This window comes from Dromaius novaehollandiae, chromosome 5 (assembly GCF_036370855.1).
Source record: "Dromaius novaehollandiae isolate bDroNov1 chromosome 5, bDroNov1.hap1, whole genome shotgun sequence".
NCBI lineage: Eukaryota > Metazoa > Chordata > Aves > Casuariiformes > Dromaiidae > Dromaius > Dromaius novaehollandiae.
In genome coordinates, this window is record NC_088102.1 from 39802639 (window position 1) to 39822048 (window position 19410).

General features: G+C 36.9%; 1 protein-coding gene across 1 annotated transcript in view; it reads right to left on the reverse strand.

The window, feature by feature from the left end:
• The window catches only part of LOC112980708 (cytochrome c oxidase assembly protein COX16 homolog, mitochondrial), a 60959-nt gene that overhangs the window by 25990 nt on the left and 15559 nt on the right, over positions 1-19410 (reverse strand). The window contains exon 3 of the mRNA XM_026095779.2: positions 1711-1773. Coding sequence (XP_025951564.2) covers positions 1711-1773 — 63 coding nt within the window. The remainder of the gene's footprint in view (positions 1-1710; positions 1774-19410) is intronic.

The window sequence follows — 19410 nt, forward strand, 5'->3', positions numbered from 1 at the left end:
ACCTGCCCGGTGAACTGCTTTGCTGGTGGTTCCTCAAGTTTCACTGAAGCAAGAAATGAATATGCCTAGCACTTGTACACCGGTGCTTACAGTAGAGCATGCATTGAGAGTAGAGTTTAAAACAATCGGAATCTATTCTAATTTTGTGGAAATTCAAATACGTTTGAATTGCTGAACTGGTCTACCCTCTGTAACACCCAAACTGTACTTAACTAAAGTTTCAGCCTGGGGACTCTCTGCAATATAGATTAAGAAAAAGTAAGTTGTTTCTGTCATTTCTGTCCATCAGGAAAAAGCCTCATTACACAAGTAGGCTTGTCATATGTTGTTATTCCAGTTGTATTTTATTACTATTGATTTCCCCATAAAGCCAATGCAATTGTGGCCATTTAACTATTATCCTTCAACTATTTACTTGTCTTGCTGGAGAGAAAGCAAGGCATATCGGAATACAGATCAGTGCATTTTGAGGTTAGGTAGCAAGTAAAATGGAAGGATGTGGTACTTTTCGCTGCTTGTGGTTCTTCCATATAAATAAATCAGAGCAGCCTTACAGTATGTTCTATTTAAAGTGAGACAGAGAAGAATCCCAGAGGTGACTAGGACTCAATGCATTTGTATGTTTTGAGTTTCCAGTTGAGCTTTCCATATGCACTCAGAGAATAAATCTTTTTATTCCGTACACCATAAATCACAATTCTTTGTAGAGGGAGGATACCTCAAAACTTACCAGTAATTGTAAATCACTGTCATAAACTTGGCAGGTAGGCAGATGTTCTGTGAAGTTATATATGTAGAAGTGCAAAAGGTAAGTTTTAATTTTATTTCACAGACAAGTCACACAAGAGTAACACAACGAAAAAGGTTTAATTAGCAAAACCATGTACTGCCATTTGGACAACTAAGTATAAGGGCTGTGGATGCAATCAAGCTCTTGAAAGGCCTGTGGTAGTGAAGTTGTATTGAAAGAAAAAGAAAACCTGTGTTCAACATAAAGAGCACAGTGATACATAAAGTGTTAGATGGACTTTTGATCCAAATAATTTTAAACTGTTAAAAGTTATCTAAAATAGCTTTCTCCTTTTTTTCTGGATACAGGGAGTTTTTTTCCAGTTTTCCTAATAAGGCTTTTTCCAGGCCTGAAGATTTATGAAACTTTGGATATTACACTGGCCAAAACATCCATTTTGGAGCTGAGTAACATTTGAGGAAATGCATTGTTGAGAAAAGGAGCAAATACCTCTCTGTAGAGTTTTCCGAAAGGGAGAAAAAGGAATGACAGTTGTTTGAGAGCTACATAGAAGCTTGAGAAGCAAGAAATAGTAACAGGCAGCATGTCAACCGTATTGCTCTGTAATTTGCTCTAAAGATCGTTACGACTTATGCTTATGTGTTAACATAAGCACACACACATTCCAACTAAGGGCAACATCATCTCTACTTTATTACAGACTAGGTTAACCACAGGAATAGTAGATTTTATTTGGGCTACTGTATTTGGCACCCGGACATCAAAGTAAAGCTGTGTTAGAAAGAAGCACTCCATGTTCAAAAATCTTTCTTTACATAAAACCTTGTTTTTATTGGACATCAGTGAATCAAAGGCAGATGGTTGATCTAATTTTAGTTAGGGACAGATACACCCCACCAGCAGCCAGAGTAATCAAGGGTAGCCAAGGCTATAAGCCACGAGCAACAGATTTATTGTACCTTATATTCAGATTCCAGCGTCACATTGTTCTGTTTTAATTTTTCTTTCAAAGCGGGATCAACCTGTAAGACAAAAATATAGCTAAAATATTTGCTTTTAAGAAAAAAAGTGTTTTTTTAAAGAAAAAAATCTTAACCTCAAATAAACTAAATATTGGTGTATGCAGACCCTCCTCTCCTCTAAACAAGACAGAAATTGAGAGTAGACTTTACATGCCATTTGTTCAGATGCTATGATGATGAACATAATACAAAAACTGGGATGAAAAAAGACAGATCAACAGTCATTCTTGTCAAATCAAAAAGGAAGCACATTTCTAACTAGAGAATACCTTGCAATTTGATTACCCTAAATACTTAAATCTAGAACTGCTTAGTTTGAAACTGTCAAACAAGCCCTCAAACAAATAAAACAAAGAGACCAATAAAGAGAAAAATGCAATCAAATTGAGTATTTTATTCCTGTATGGGGTGCTCAGTGAATAGACATGCAGTATATTCTGGTTTACGAATTCTAAACATGAGTCAAACTTCCACTTTTTGGTGAACACACTGTTCTTTCCTACTTTTGATTCTGTACCAGAAAATGTCGGTCATTCCTGCTACCTTCCAGAGAAGCTGGGTCTTCAAGGAACAAACCTAAGAATATAAATATCAGTGAATCACAGCAGAAGAATTTTGCATAACTGAGCCCTGAGGAAGTTAAGTTCATCCCTCCCTTTGCTAAAGTCATGTCTGTCCTGCACTGGCCTGAAAGAAGAAGCAAAGGAAAGAAAACAATTAGCATTCTCCTTCGTTAGAGAAAGCATCTTATGTTATCCTCAGACAGACAACAGCTAAATATGCAGTATTTGGATATTGTCTTTAAGCTAATCAATTAAAATATTAAATATATCTACCAAGAATAAACATGTCATTTTTAGACTTCAAATACAAGCAGTGTAAACAAACTAGGTGTGTAAGGTGTGTAAGAACACTGTGTGTAGTTCACTCATACTCATAGTTTAGTGAACAAACGTTGTTATTGTTAATTAGCTGCTTCGTGATCTGTGTGAAAAGGGCTCAGTGTTTTATCTAGTTTTTAATCAGTCTGGTATCCTCATCACAATCAAACTCAAATTTCTATAAGTAGTCTTAAAAAAAAAAAAAAAAAAAAAAAAAAAAAAAAAAAAAAAGAAGCGACACAAGTTAGGGAATCTGCCTGGGGCGTGGGAGAATCCAGCTTGAGATTCTGCCCCCCAAAAAACATGTGACTATGTGAAAGTCGCCTAGCTTCTGATCCTCAGAGGTACTTAAAATATGTATCTACCATCTTATATTAATAGGAATTGCTCTGAGGTACTTCCCTAGGCCACAATGTCCTTCTTGATCACAGACATTTGCCTGCTAGTTAGTATGAAGCCTGTGGGACCTCAGTTCCTAAGGACGCACAGACAGCCAAGCCCAACACCACCTGCGCATTGCCAGAGCTCAGATTTCCGTATCCAATTAGAGCTCTGGCCATAGCACACACGCGTTTGCAACTCTCCTGCAACTCATTATACGGGGGAACTAAGCCAAAATGTCTAACAATGTTAAAGTTTGTACAGAATACAGCTCTCACTTTCTCTGTAATAAAAAGTGTACTATAATGGCCCTCCACATCAAACAAAAATGAAATGCTATGTCTCTGCCTTGGTATTCAAGGTCTCCACAAAACTGCCCCTCACTAAAGACGGACTGCTGCTTTCTTTCTGTGACCATGACCTACAGCAACAGCTATGTTTTGGCAGAACAATGACCACATACATCACAAGTGCATAAATGGGAACTCTCTGGGGATCCAGACACACTTTGGAGCCTGCTTTCACGGAGATAAGAGTGATCATGGACCTCCGTGTATTCAGAACTAAATGCAAATGCTATCATTATGGTTGGCCTTCTCACAATACACATATGGACAACAGAAAATAAACAATACAGATTTTAAACACTCGAGCAAGTACAGAAGTGAGAGAGTTTTATTTTCTCCCGATGTCTTCATTTCACTTAATAGTAAGGCAACCAAGATAACATGGTTGGAGCAGCATTCTTACTTAATTAATCACAGCCAGAATTTAACTTACATAGACACCTCAATATCCCATTATCAAGTTTTATTCTAGCAATTTTGAGTGTTTATTCAATGCGTGGTGTTTGCATGGCTGCACTTGTATAAGCTAAAGGGAAACAAGCAGGGAAGTTACTGCTGCCTTCTCCTCCCTCCAGGCCCTTTTGTTCTCAGCCCACTTCCTCCTGTATTAACTCTCCTCTGCCTGTAAGGAGGGAGGTAACTAGCTAAAACTGAGACACAGAATCCCAATACTCATAACTATTTCATGCTGTAGCGGTAATAGTGACAAAAATGAACCTCAGCAATCAAGGAAGCTAGTTGAAATTTCTCAGAAAAAGGTCACCCTGTTAATTCCTGATGAGAAATGAAGAGAAATTGCTTCTTCTTTAGAAGTATGAATTTTATCCAGCAAAATAACTTACAGAAAAAGACAGGTTAAACCCTGGGGCAAACTCTGTGCGCACCTTGGCAACCTCTAAACTTTTACTATACAGACACATGAAAGACCTAAGTCCACTTTGCAGAACATGCTATTTTGCTTGAAGTTCCACAAAAATTCCAGAGAGGGAATATGTATTTCCTTTTATCTTTACCATTTTTATTCCCTACATCCTTACCCCCATAGAAAAATTGAAACATACTTGACTCTGCACAGAAATGGAGTCATCTCCATGTTCCAACCCTTAGTTGCAAAACCCTACTTTTCAGTTGCCAAAACTAAGCACTCAAGTTACAATTTATTTTCAGAACCAACACCATAGTGGGGAATAAAATACATTGTAAAGTTCTGTCTTCAAAGTTTGTGATCTTTGCAACATGACAAGAACAAAAAAGAAAAACTGAATAGTCATATTTTCATTCTGAAAGGGCAGGTAAACATGAATATCAGCCATGATCATAGACCACAGCAGGAAACACTCAAAATGCAGGCAGAGCCGGGAAAGTGATCATGCAAAAGTGGTAACTCCTTTACCTTACACTTCTGCCACATGATCCAAACACAAACAAATACATTTTGCTTCCATTATGACTGCCATGCCAATAGATGTACAGCTGAGTGAGCTAAACGCATTCACCTACACACTGGCAAACGAATCAGCAGCTATATTAAGAATTAGTGATGATGAGGGGAGCAGACAAAGTCCAGATGTAGAAACAACCTGACAGTGTCCTCTGCACCTTTATTTAGGAGGCAGGAAAGGGCAGAAGACGATATCCCTATTCCACTAGAGGACTACTTCTTGTTAAGCAAAATCTCGGAAGCTCCTTTAAGATCTATTTAAATTCAAACTCTGTCTCTAAATATGTGTGTCCTTTTTCCAATTACAGCATAACTCCACATTAAGCCCTTACTGAAAAACTATTGAAATACTTGATGCAATACTTGATTTGGACAGCTTTCATGAGAAGCTGTCTGCAAGGTTTGGACACTAATACTGTAAATATAATTTTTCAAAGTCTTTTCCTGATTTTTTTTTCCTATATGGCACTTGTAGAAACAAAATGAGTGAATGAGTGAAACACTGTTTTCAAGGCCTTTTGCACTACAGAGGTTTAATTAATATTACATCAACTGGAGGTGCAAGGGTAGGTATATAGACCAACCTCAAAGGAAGTTTAAGAATAAGTTATTTAATTAGAACCCTGTCCCATTTCATCCTTTATTATTCCCTCAGATTTACCCTTACTAAATTTTCAAAGGTTCTCAAGGCTCCCAAAGAAAGTCTTAAAAAAAAAAAATCCTAGATGGCTAAATCTAACAGACTTAAACACCAAAATATTCTTTAAAATTTTGGTAGGCATCTGCCTGAGGCTGTAGTGCCTAAAATTCTTTTAAAATGTGGCTGTCCCTTCTCACTTTAAGGCTGACTTTTCAGTTTTCCAATTAGAATCTTCTAAATTATTAAATTTACTTCTAAGCTAGACTATGGGGTGCAGAAAAGGAGTAGCACTTCAGAACAAAGCAAGAATACCTTGTGCTCACAGGCCCCATCAAACCACGGACTCCTGCAGTGTGCTGTGAGGAACTGTTGGCCTCTCTACACTCCTTTGAGTAATGGGAATTTTTTTGTTTGTGACACACATATTTCTGGCACAGTTATAAACCAAAATCTGCTGCTACTAAAAAAAAATTCTCTAGCTAACAATTTTGCGCTGATCCTCAGGGACCACAGTTCATTTTTGCTTAGAAGCAAATAATACAGACAGAGGATGACTGTGAAATTTGTGAATGCCACTAATTATACCTCAAGGATATAAAATGGATAGTTTTTCCATGAAAGAACCCAAAGAAAAACAGCACTATCACCTTTAGACACTTAACACAGGAATACAAAGCAGATTAGCAGTCACTCCCATTCAGCATTCAGAAAGGATGGGCAAGTTGATTAATGTCCTGATTTTCAGGGTAGCATCCCAGTCATCAATAATAAATAGACGCCTGGACTTGTAATTTAGAAAGCTCACTGTTACAAGCAGTCATTCCCTCTTAGTTATAACTGTTACTTCTTATTTGTCCATATATACTTACTATTTGTGGCCACAGGTTTCAGCACAAAACTAATCTTGAATGTATTACATCTTCTAAAATTAAGGGTTCACTCATACTAAAAAAAGAAACTGTCAGGAGACAACTATGTCATGAAGAAAGGACTTGTAACAGTCTCCCCTCACACAAGTCAGTGCAATAAATTGCATATTTGTGTCCAAGGCTGGCTAGTACTGTCCAAATATTTGTAAGACAAAGTCTTACAGCCCACAAAACTTTCCCTCTAATAAACATTTCCAGAAGGCAGTAGAAGTTTCTACCCTAAAACTAGGCTAGTTAATTCTATTAAAATATAAGTATCCTTTCCTACTTTACCCTCCACAAAATAATATTCCACTGAGAAAGATTGCAGCTTTTCCTTTGAAAATGGAAAAGGGCGATGGATTGGATTTCCTGAACATGAATTAAGCTATGGTTTTTTTCATCTGCATACACCAGCAAAAACTGATGGGATGCAATTCTCCTGCAGTATCCACAGTACAGAGTCCACAAAATGACTGCTTACATAAAACTCTGTATTTTGCTCTCCCCACCCATTTTTTAAATCTAAAATAACCCAGCACCACAAGTTCTAGCTCTCTCTATAGAAGAATATCTTCCTTGAAAACATTCACCATACGTCTACTCCCCTAAATGGGAATTCAGCAATCTTGAGCGGATCAGTCAGCTTCAGTCTTCCTTGAGAAGACTCCCATAAATTTTTACAGAAATCTGTATCATAAATATTCCAAGCTGTGGTTTATGAGCAGGTTAAGAAGCTTTAGACAAGAAGGGATAAATCCCAGGGGTAGCGAAGTACAGTGCAAACCACAGCTAAACTAAAAGTCCCATTTTACTTAAAGAATTAAGGGAAGAAGGTTGAAACATAACAGCGAAGGGCAAGGCAAAGCATTCCATTACATGCACCTTCATTCACAACATCCTTTAACTGTATTATTTATAATATTTAATACATATCAAATACTGAGGTAAGGCTACTGTGTAAACTTGGATAGGAACCTGAGCTTCTGAACACTAGGAACATCTCAGACCAGATCTGAAATTTGGGTTTGCATCCTTAGGCCCTTTCCTTTTTTAAGAACAGAAACCCTGCTGTAGTAGAAAAGAAAAATATTTTATCCAGCCTGACAGAAATCAATGCAGATGTTTACAAAGGAGGTATATAAAAATTTCATTACAGCAGCAGTTCCTACAGTATGGAAGATACCTAGATCACCACACTAGTGATCTCTCAAAATCCAAATCTGCTACTTCTTTCCAGGTAGATTAAAAGACTAAAAAGAAGGGGGGGGGGGGGGAAAAAGGTTTAAATAGACCTAAATCCCTAACTCTGGACTGTATGTTTTCACATGCTAATGCGAGTTGTTACAGAACTTAGGTTAAAGGCTGATATGACAACCAAACCATCCTCTGGATCAGCAAACACTTACATGTATCTAGATTTCTTCATATATAATTAATCAAAACTAACAAAGGTTCTATAGCTTTCAAATGGACAAAAAAAAGCAATCAAGTATTTATTCAGTGATTTGCATGCTTTCATATCCTACTTGATTTGCAGGTGCACATTTATTTATTTGCTTTCTAAAACATAAATAAGCACCTCAAACTTTGGCTCTGAGTACTCTGCCATAAATTTCATTTCACAGTTGGCACAAAGAATTTTTCCTTCCAGTACAAAAATAAAACATTCTAATGAAAAAAAAAAATAACTGTGCAACTAAAAGCAAGACCGTTGGTGTTTTCTAAAAGTTCCTGCAAGAAAAGTTAAGCTTGCTGCATGCCTGAAGGTGAACCAATTCTAAGTATAGACTCACCCATCTCTCTCAGCTTAAAGTCAGGACATAGCTCTCTGATACAGGATCTCAAAGCTGGCATCCTGAGCTTTGCTACATCTTGATTTCCCTGCAACTCAATAGTACAAAAGGAGGAAGGTGCTAAGTATTTTGTGCAATTTTTCCCGTATTTCTGTAAACAAGAAGCTTCCAAAGTTTAAGATCTCTCAAGTCAATTAGATAAAGCATGCTTAGAGACCCCTGCTGTAAAACGTGCGAGAAAGACAAGAGCCTGCTTTATTAGCAAAGGATTTAGTGCTTTTATCCATCATCGCAGAATGGGATGTAATAAGGCAGTAACATATTCTTTCCTAAATGCGGCCCACGGGTCACAAACTCACCCTGGAACAACAGAGTTGCAGAATTTGCTGAATCGGGATACCACAAAACACTGTTGGGTGGGTGAAACAGCATGAGGAATAAAACATCTATTTTTAAAGTCCTGGAAGACAATTTCCCAAGGTACCTTTGTAAAGCCTCTTTAGTATGCTATACCTGTCCTATCACAAGCACTTAAACATCCTGAAGTACAGGATATAAACTAAATGCCCTTAAGGCATCAGTTCAGAAAAGGAAATGTTGCAGAAGGCAGTACTTTAAAACATTCTTTTGTTCTTCTCCTCTTCAAAGTGGGTACAGTTTATGAAAAACTCTTAAAATCTACTAGAAGATTTTAAGTCCTTAAATATGGTCTCCTCATACTCTAACTTATTCTTCAAGGACTTTGAAATGATCTAAAAAACTTCTCAAAATTCTTTTTGATGCTTCTGCTGTTAATATATGTATTTGACATTTACATTTTCATACGTTTTCAACATATTTCAATTAGCCCATCACCATGTTATCTATTTACTATTATTAATGTATTAACTAATGTACACAAAAGAAAACTTCTTAAATCCAGTTTACACTGAAAAATGTGCAACTCCTGCACTCAGAATCACATGTGATCTTTGCTGACAAAAGCAAAAGCTTTTACTTTGGAAAAAAAGTTGAACAAATACAAAAGGGAACTGAAACAGGTCTCCTTGAACATTCACAAAAGAATCATTTTCTATATCCTAATTATAAGGTTAATTGGTTCCATCTGCACAAACCTTCCAAGAGCAATGTACATGCTGCTGAAGGCACAACGTATATGTGAAGACCCTTGGAGTGTGAGTTTGTAAGGCTGTTATTTAGGGAAAAGAACTTAAGTATCCTCCATTTAGAGGCAAAAATAGTTGCAAATAATAATGACAAAATGCAACTTGTGGATATAATTATTGCAGAGTCACCATTTTTAATCATATTTTTAAAAGACTGCGTTTTAATTGCTATATGCCTACAACTCAAGTTAAAGCTGGAAAAATTATGCACACACAGTTTAAGCTTTCCTTTCCACTCCCTTAGTCACATCCTAGCTCTGGACAGAACCAATCTCTGTGGCAACTCCAAAAAACATAAAGGTCACTTAAGTTTATGTTAGAAGCAAGCAACCTCAAGACAGAAATTGTGAAACGGCAGTTGAAGCCAGCATGCCAGCAGTCCACGTTCCTGTCTTGTCTCAAACAATCTTTTCATTGCTGTACTAGCAGTCAAAACAGGATTGCAGAGGGTGTCCTTATTAGTTCTGTACTACTGCAGAAATAGCTCTGTATTCAGGTGTTTGCTTATTGTTCAATTAAGCTAGTATCAGTAAGCTAGTACTGGTGGTAGCAGCTTACATGAGCAATACCGGAAAACCAGAGGCTTAGGAACAGAGTTAGACTGCTTCTTCAAATGTCAACAAACATGTACTAAAGTTGTATGTGCACAAGCACACTTACAGATTATATCTCTACATACATGTACTTGGCGTACATATTTTTCTTTCTCTAAATTAGTGTTAGTGCCTAAGCCCTATGTTGAGCAATGTGAAAATATACTTGCTAATTAGATGGGTAAAAGAATATTTTTTTTGTTGTCCTCACATGAATGAGTCCAGCTTTCAAAGACCAATAACAAGAAAATATACATAAAAATTTTTTTTTGACTGGAAATATTCAGTTGAACAAAACCAAAATATTTTGCTGGTTTTTTTTAAACTCTTAAGAATTGTTTTAAAACATCATTTTGATTTATAACACACATCTAAAAACTTTCTGTAAATAGTGAAACAAATTTTGACTTTTCTTTTACAGCTATTTTAACAGAAGCAATTTGCAGAATTTTATATGAACTTAGCAAATTTTCTTTGGTTGTCAAGAATTTAAATGAATTATCTGTTGGAAAAAACCCAAACCACTGAGTTCTAACAACTGCCACCCTAAATCGGTATGTTTTAAAGGCATTATACCTGTTAATAAAGCTTCTCACTCTAAAGTTTGCATAGTATTTAAGTAGAAATACTTTCTACACTGACATCTAGTGAAGTTTTACAGGAAGAAGAAAAAAGCTATTCTAATACTTCACACAGAAAGAAAACTGACGGTTCTGATTTGCCAGAGAGTGTTCTGATCAGATGGATCTTGTGCCTAAATGTATTGTTTCAAGTGCAACATATCTATTTATAGCAAAGAAAAATAAAAAAGAAACATGCCATACTTCCAGTATTAAAAAACAACAGATTCTTAAGCCCAGCTATTATTATATTTCTAAGGGCTAAATGTCCAACACCAAATAAAGCAACTCTACTAAATTCAGTGGGAGTTTTGAATGAAAATGATTTTAATTCATAGGTTTTGGATATTCATAAGACAAATTAATCTCTCTCTCCTCTGTGTGGTATCCACAAAGCTTATATTCCTATACCCTCTCAACAATCAGTGATGAAAGAGAGGTTTCTCTGGGAATACCTAAATTAGCCTCCTGCTCTGAATCAGAGATGACACTCTCTAGGGTTTATGAAAAGCATATAGTCTTTGAGGGTTCAGAAGTGGAGGGACTTTTAGAGCAAGTCTGTGAATTTCTTGACCCCATAGATGCCAGTCTATCCACACAGAGACAGCATACAAACTCAAATACTTTCTATCCTCCCTGAGCTGCACTCCAGGGAGGCAAGATACGATGTACCAGCCACAACATTAATTTCAGGACTCATTAAGGTTCTAAAAGCAAAGCTCCAGTTTTATACCTCATCAAAAAAAAGTAGTTAAGCACTGTCTGACACAACATAGAAGAGGTTAGTGCTGACTCCAGGGGAAATGTATCACATACTGAACCACAACTGAAACTATAAATGCTTTGTGCAGTGACAGATATTTGAAAACAGACAGATAATGTGTCTTCCCCTCTCATTAGTGATTGTATTCCTAATATGAGTTTGGGTTCTGCTATTTCAGACTGCTGCATAACTGTACTCAGTAACAGAACCAATTTGAGTCCTTTTAGCCTCAAAACATAAAGGAGAAGAAAGGGAAGGTCCATTAGACAAGAGATCACACTTAGAACAGCAACATTACAGGGCAAAGGGTTTTCAACCGGAGATACTTGGACTACTTCGAAGAAGTCTGTAAAAGGCAGCTTTGAAAAGCAAGAATGTCAATAAGTTTAAATTTACTACACAGAAGTCCACATGTTCTTGGTAAAAATTGTTGATATCTACAATCAAGAGCTGAAAATCCTGGTCTAGGGACTGGGAACTTCATACTTCAGCTTGAGCTCCCGTCTACTGACACCACTGCCATTAGTTTCACCAGAAGAATCTGGAAAGCTAGACGTGAGGGAAAAAAGAGTGGGATATTGAATTATGTTTTTAGCTAAAAGCTGTCTGAAGCTAAATTACATACTTGTAACCACTTCAGTTGCAAGACAAAAATCCTAGTAATTGTGTCAAAGCAACAAGATTTAAAACAACCAAACAGAATTCTTGGTACTGTATAAAACATAAAAATCTGAAATCAACATTTTATATACTGAAATTAGTTCATTTGCAACATGGAAAATCAAAAATGAGTGTCTCCAGTTAATAACCTTCTCTTCATCTGAATCTAATCTTGACAACAGAAAAAGACATACCATAAAAATTATGAAATGAAAAAATGGCTTCTGTTGAAAATCAAGGAACTCAGATGACTTGCACTCTATTTTGAATTTTGTCACAGAGGTAAAGCTGCCAGATGTTCAGATTTCTCCAGACATGGCCTTTTTTTTTCCACCCAGAAATTCTGTCCAGGCAGAAAGAGATAAATTTGGCCATTTACCCGCAATTTCCAGATGCTAAGCAGCACAGTCAGGCAGTAGCTCTGATGTGCCTGCCTGGTGCTTGGAAATCCTGGACAAAGTATATGCACAGGGAGTTTACGGCATCTGAACAAAGACTTAGCTTGTGTACAACTGTGCAGAACACCCCGGTATACTAAGCGTGTTGGTCTTACTGAGTACATCTGAGTAAAATATGCCAGAGAGAAGCCAATTTCTGTCCTGAATTTTCTGGACAGAAATATGAGAGCTTTCACATAAAGCACTCACTCTAAGGCAATCTTCTAAGTGCACCCATAGTTTGTGTATGCCTATGAGAAAGCTAGAACAATGCATAGGGCCCCCAGAGTACTTACTAGTCCGAGACAGGTAAAATAGCAATGATCACATATGCATTAGTAGACATGTCTGAAGATTCAGAACTAGATTCACAGGGACCTGGCATCTGGTTGTGTAGCAAAATACACAGCCCTAAATTAGATGTCTGCACTCCAAAAAATGTGAGTGAAGATTCAGATGCTTAGAAAGGGGGCTGAGGAAGATGTATACACTAGGCAGCAATTAGAGCAGCAGTCACTACAGACAGACAATAAGAGAAGCTGAAGAGTTTAAGTCTTCCTCCCACATTTGTTTCAAGTATTAAACAGTTTATCCTGGGCTTCAAGAACATGCCTCCTTCCAGACAGGATACATAACCTTGAGCTATCTCAGAGGAAGGTGGCCAAGGTTTCTTGCTTGTTTGTTTTAAAGAAAAAGAATAAACCCTTCATCTCAGAGAAAGGTCAAGTTGACCTCGTAACAACACATCACTCCGAAAAGAGGAGACTCATCTTCAATACATTTAATATCACATACTCATTTGATAAAATTACAGAAACTCTAAATGGCATAGGAATTAGAAGCCAGGGTTCCTCTGCTCCTCAGACATAGTCTAACCGCCAGTCCACAATCATCCGTTCTCTTGTTCCATACAAAGAAAAGTTTTATAAAAGAAGGCCGGTAATGCCTGCAGCTCCAGACATTTCACAATTTTACGGTTACTGCATGTTTCCCAGAGGAAGGAGATATGCCTTTAAACTATCTCAGATGTAGAGGGTACAGGATTCAGCTCTTCCACATGCTAGCTAAGTGCTCTGCTGCTGAACCAGTAGGTAAGAGGAAGTAGCATTAGTACATCTACCCCCATTTTGTATGAAGCTTGATGAGTTGAATGCATCAATTCACTTAACGGAGCTCACGTCTCAGCTAGCACAGATTGAAAAACATTTTCACGGTGCCTGAAAGATTTTCTTTAGGTTTAACAGATGCAAAGCTATGTAGCACTTTGAAAGCTGAAGTACTAGATAGTGTGGCCAAAAGCAGAATTTTAGGCATGTAAGGGACCTATAGTTTGAAAGTAACACACAACCAGGCAGCTGCTGAATGGAAGTTTTAAGATTCAAAACTTTAGATTTAGATAGATCTTAAATATTCACGTTTCCTTCCAGATCTAGCCTCTGAAACTTAAACTCAATTTTCCCAATTTGTATAACGGGCACGTTACCTCTCTGCCTCTCTGAGACATACCATATTTCATTCAATAATGCTTGTAAGGTTTTTCTGACATTCTAGCATGGATGGTAGAAAAAACCCTGTGATTACTACAGTAGTAGCAACCACTGCATACATGGAAACTCTGATAGGTAAGCTTTCCTTCATAAAACTCACCAAAAAGAAAAAAAAAACACTTGATAAGGGTTTGGTGAAAAACAGTATCATGGGAATCCAGAAGGTTACTGTTTAGGGTCTCTGTCCACATTAAGTATCATTAACGATACATTTTCATATTCATTGCCAAAAAATTATGCTGACCCAGTATGACAAGACTGAACCTAAGGTTCATAAAAGCCACATATTTCAAAGTTAACAATATATACAGCTTTAATTCTTCCCCATTGAACACAAATATTGCCAAAGGAATTTCAATATTATTATTATCATCATTTCCTAACTTAATGAGATTGTCCCAACTTTAACAACCATATTGGAAATTTAAGATGCCATATCTGCTTTAGGTTATTAATAGAAGTCTTCAGGTATTGCCAAGTCTCCTACTTTCACCAGAACAGGCTAGATGGCCTTGGTCTGCTTTTTCTTTAACTTGACACAAGATAGTATTAGAGGGCAGGGATGGGGCAAAATCTTATCTCCAGATTGTCCTTCAGTGCTTTGAGCTCTTTGTGGTGACAATAAGCAGTGGCTCTAGGTGGATCAAATCATTGATAATCATTCAATAGCACATACATGATATCAGCCTCAAAAACACAGCAACAAAATCTTACTGAAACCAAGACTGGCTACGTATTGGCCTTTTACAGAAGAATGCTATGCTGGTTAATACCCTAAAATGAAAGGATGTCTAAAAATTAAAACGTACACCTCCATCTGGTGTCATAGCAAATTCAGTAAGCAGCTGTTCAGAGACAAAGCAGGGAAGTCATCTGAGGTCAAGCAAAATAGATTAGTTTTTGCAGAAATCAATGCTTAATACATGAATCCAACATTAGTAGCTGGACCTCAAAATCTTTAAGGATAGTATGGATAGGAGCTTTATTTCCATACAATCCCTCTGGATTGAACTGAAACAAGAGAGAAAACTGATGTCTGAACAAACATCTGGTACCCCCATAATATACACTATAGAAAGCTCTTCTATCCTTTCATTTCTGTGCCATGTTGTAGAATTGAAATTACTAACTGATTCTGATCCATGGTCAAAAGAAGTAAAAAGTTCAACGTTCCCCTGCCAACAGAAACAAAGCTAGTATAATGGCACTTGCTTAGACATCAATCAGGAGCCAGGCTACCTCATTTTATATCCAAACTCTGAAACCCTCTTCTAACAGGCCATGCTTGAAAGAAAGGTCTGGTTTAATTCAGTAAAATGTGCTTCATTAAAAACAGATAAATAACTGACAAAGTTGTGTTTTTTTCCTGTAAGCAAACATAAATATATGCCTCTCAAGCCCTTAAAGCACCAAACAACATTTTAGCGTAGATTTTTCTTAATTTTTGGACAACCTAGGGCCAAGCTCATTAATGAATTCAGTCTTTGAAAAATCAACTTACACAAGGAAATTAGCCAAAGCTTCTCTGCATTACACTTGAGACTCAAGCCAGCCTGACCTGCTGGGGAGGCAGAAGGAGAAAAGAACGATCATCATCATCATCAATCCCTTGCTATGTATGCAGTGCTAGTTTAATTAACTTACTGAAACCAATTAAATGCATGAAGACTGGCTAGATGAAAAGACAATTTTTCTTCTAAGCTCAGTGACAGATACTACAATGATCCCATGTTCCCTTGCTGACAAATCTAGAAAAGATACCTCTCCCATCTAAAAAAACTCTACCAAACACCAATTAAAGAGATTCTGATTTAATTTTGATCACATTCAGATCAAACAGAACTTTTAATACTGCTTTCTATGAAATTACGGGAGAAGTTGAAAGAAACTCTTTCCAGAATCATACAATATTGGAAAGACAAATAACGGATTAAGAGTTCCTTTATCTTCCACCCACCTCTACTGTTTGCCAATAAAGCTTCAGGGAAAGAATATATATAGTGGGTTTCACCTCATCTCATTTTAGCCATCTAACCTTTTAGCTTGAAGCATAAACGCTCTGTTTTGGCTCCTCCTACAGTCACTGAATAGACAGGTATCTCTAGAGGGCAATAAATCCCATTTTAAGATGTGTGCCCAAAATCCTAGATAACACTTCTCCACCTAAAGTTAGCTGGAGTTATCTCACCTACCATTCACTGGTCAAATTTAAAGTGAATTTATTCATACACTAAGGATGCCACTCATCTCACTGAAATGTGGTAATAGTTAAGTGTTGAGCTCAATCTCCCTACTTTTCCTGTGGTCAAAAGAGAACAATGCCTTTCTCAAGTATCTACTATAAAATGGAATAAAGCATGCTCTCAAGGCATTTCTCACTCCAACCACCCACACAGGCTGCCTGGACAGCTATCTCAAACAACTCACATCATTTAAGACAATGGAAATGTAATCGAGATAAATCCCAGACTTAGTGCACAAACACTTAGATTAGATTCAGTTGAGCAGGTACAGAGTGTTTAAATTTTACTTACATAACTAATAATACAAATAATCACATTTATACTATTTTAAGTGCTGTTAATTTAAATTGAAATTAACATTCATAGGGGGTGTTGGCATACCAGGGAGTCTAGAAGATAAGTCCAAATCCATTTGGAACAAAATCAAGCAGAAAGTCTACAGAACATAGAGGATAACTGAGCATATGGAACGACCTGGGCTGGCAGTAATAGTTATGTCCAACAGTTATCATTAGGATAAACTATAACAGCATGTGCTTCTCCAGTCCAGCCTAATCTAATCACAGTTAGTTGGTCTATACAGATTACTCATAGAGACGGTGCACTCTGTTAAGTTTTGTTCAGACTTATGATCTTTGGGAACACCAGGGTGTTATCTGATTTCATGCGTGTATCTCTATCTACTAAGAACTGCAATAAAAACACCTTGCAGTTTTCAGTCATTGACCAATGGGGAGGGTGAGGGGGGTGGAAACATACCTCTATATCCACTTATAATACTGTTTGCTATCCCAGTTAAATTCTTAGTATCTTTGATAGTTTTGGTTCATATAAAAATGTGCAAATATAATTTTCTAACACAGCTTCAGGTCCTCATATGAAGAAAGGCAGGACAGCCTTGGAGTAAAGTAACTCCATCTAACATTAGCAGCTAGGAATATGTCTAATGACAGGAACAATCTGTTGATATTCTGAAACTATGATAAAAAATAGGGTTATTTATGTAATTTTAAATGCTACAGACATATTTAGAGATTTAGGTGATTTTTTAAAAAACCTTCAACTCACCTGAAATACATGATTTAAAAGAAGATGAACAGCACGATTTACAGAAACAAGGCTGACTGCTCAGAAACCACACAAACTTTACAATAACCATTTAAAGTACATTAAATTCTGTAACGCTTCTTTTCCAGTAAAAAAAAAAATCAACAAAACAAACAACACCAACTCCTGCCCCTCCTCCTCCCCCCAAACACCTTCTCTTATTTAGAGGATAATTTCACAATCTGCTGGGCACAGAAATCATGTCCAAGCTCTAGTTTACAATTAGGTAAGATAGAAGCAATAACCAACAGACAATTTTAGTGATGATACCTTAAGGTATACCTGTGACTGCAGTTCCTGTAGTCATACCTGAACTAGTTTATGTAATGCCAGCAATATGAGTGTGGCAGCCAAGAACACAGCAGTCACTTGCAAATTTATTTCTCTTTCTGGGAAGCTGAGATCCTCACACTAACATCCTTTCATGACTTAGGACTGAGCAACACCAAGTGAATATATTACAAAGAGAACTGACAATGGCAGCACTAACTTTTTGCACGTGCCTACAAGTCATCTCTCACAGGTAATTACAAGCCAGTCAGTCGGTCAAAAAAGATTAGCTGAGGAGCTTAAAACTTTGCCATTCCCTTTACAGAAATTTTAAGGCAATCTACTCAGACTGCATAAAGAAAGCTTTATGCTTCTAGCCCACTTCCTAATGGGTATTCTTCTCAACATCACCATCACTCTGTTACCAAGTTAGGCTTCTGTTACACTCCTTTTGTAATCTTTCTAGCTTTGTAATTTTAATGCTTGTAAAGATGATGTTCTGAAAGAATAGGTCAATCCTTTATTCTCATGCATAGTACACATTTGGATTTTAACTCCTAGAGTGCCACACAGTGGCCACACACATTTTAATGCACAACAACTGATTCAAGGGTAAAAATCATATAGGTGAAAAGATTGCATTTCTGTCATCTTGATTCTTCGTTGCCTCTACTTTCTGCAATCATTTATATCTCAGTAAGACAGAAAACATTATTTTTCTGATTTGTTAGCATTTTACTTATGGGATGAGCTCACTTTGCATAGGACGAAGTACAAGAAAAAGTCAATCAGGACCTACATATTTTTTGAACACTGGAATGTCAGTATAGTGGCATTATTTTACACTCATATTTCACACTAGGAATTATTTGCACACTTCAAAGGCTATGATGTTTCGCTTCCTGCCAAAATGAGGTTGAGATTCTAGTTTTCCTAGAAGTGGCTCTAGTGCACGTATCCTTGCTCAGTCCTACTCCATTCCCATGCTCTCCAAGATTCTTCCTGGCAATAATAGTTTTGGAGTTTAAAAGTTCTGTTTTATTAGTCAAAAGGTTTTGCTGATGTGCTTAAAGCACAGATTTTCCCAGATAGTTAACATGTTGTTTCCCTTCAGCCTTCTACAGTAACTAATAGGTCAGCAGCACAGACCAAGACATTCCATATGTTTGACCAAAATTTGATCTGAATCAGAAAGCCTCTATCATGCTTTGGATGACAACAATGGACACCAAACAAGCAAAAAATTTTGGGATTATGTACTCCCTTTGGAAGGATTTTCTGTAAATTTAATAGAAGTTAATATTTCTATTAAAAAAACCTTTTTAAATAGGCATCTCTGTTCAATTGCATATACAATGCTAAAGTAAGACAAAGAAATATAGGCTTTTAGAATCATCTCTATACAAATGTATTCATTTTTTCTCCATTAAATTTTACATGATTTTACCATGAGCACACCTGGCTTTCTACAACCAACTTTGATATGCATAAATTCTTCCCAGAAAATGAAACAATTACCTAACGATTTCTCCAGTAACAGACATTTTTGCAATGACAGATAATGCAGAAGTCCTTGCCTAGCTTGAGGAGAATTCTGACTAGTATAAATAGGCATTTACATCAATAGGAATCTCAGCATAAGTTCAGTGTAAATTTGGAACAGAGAGAATTTACTGAGAGAATACAATTGATCTAGGTATCCTGTGTAAATTAAGGTATACCTGAAATATTTTTTACTTTTGAAAGAGATGGACATATATTATGCCCTGATATCCAAAGATGCTGTTCTAAACAGATAAAACGTCTGTTTTTGGGGTGCTAATAGCCCTACTCCAAC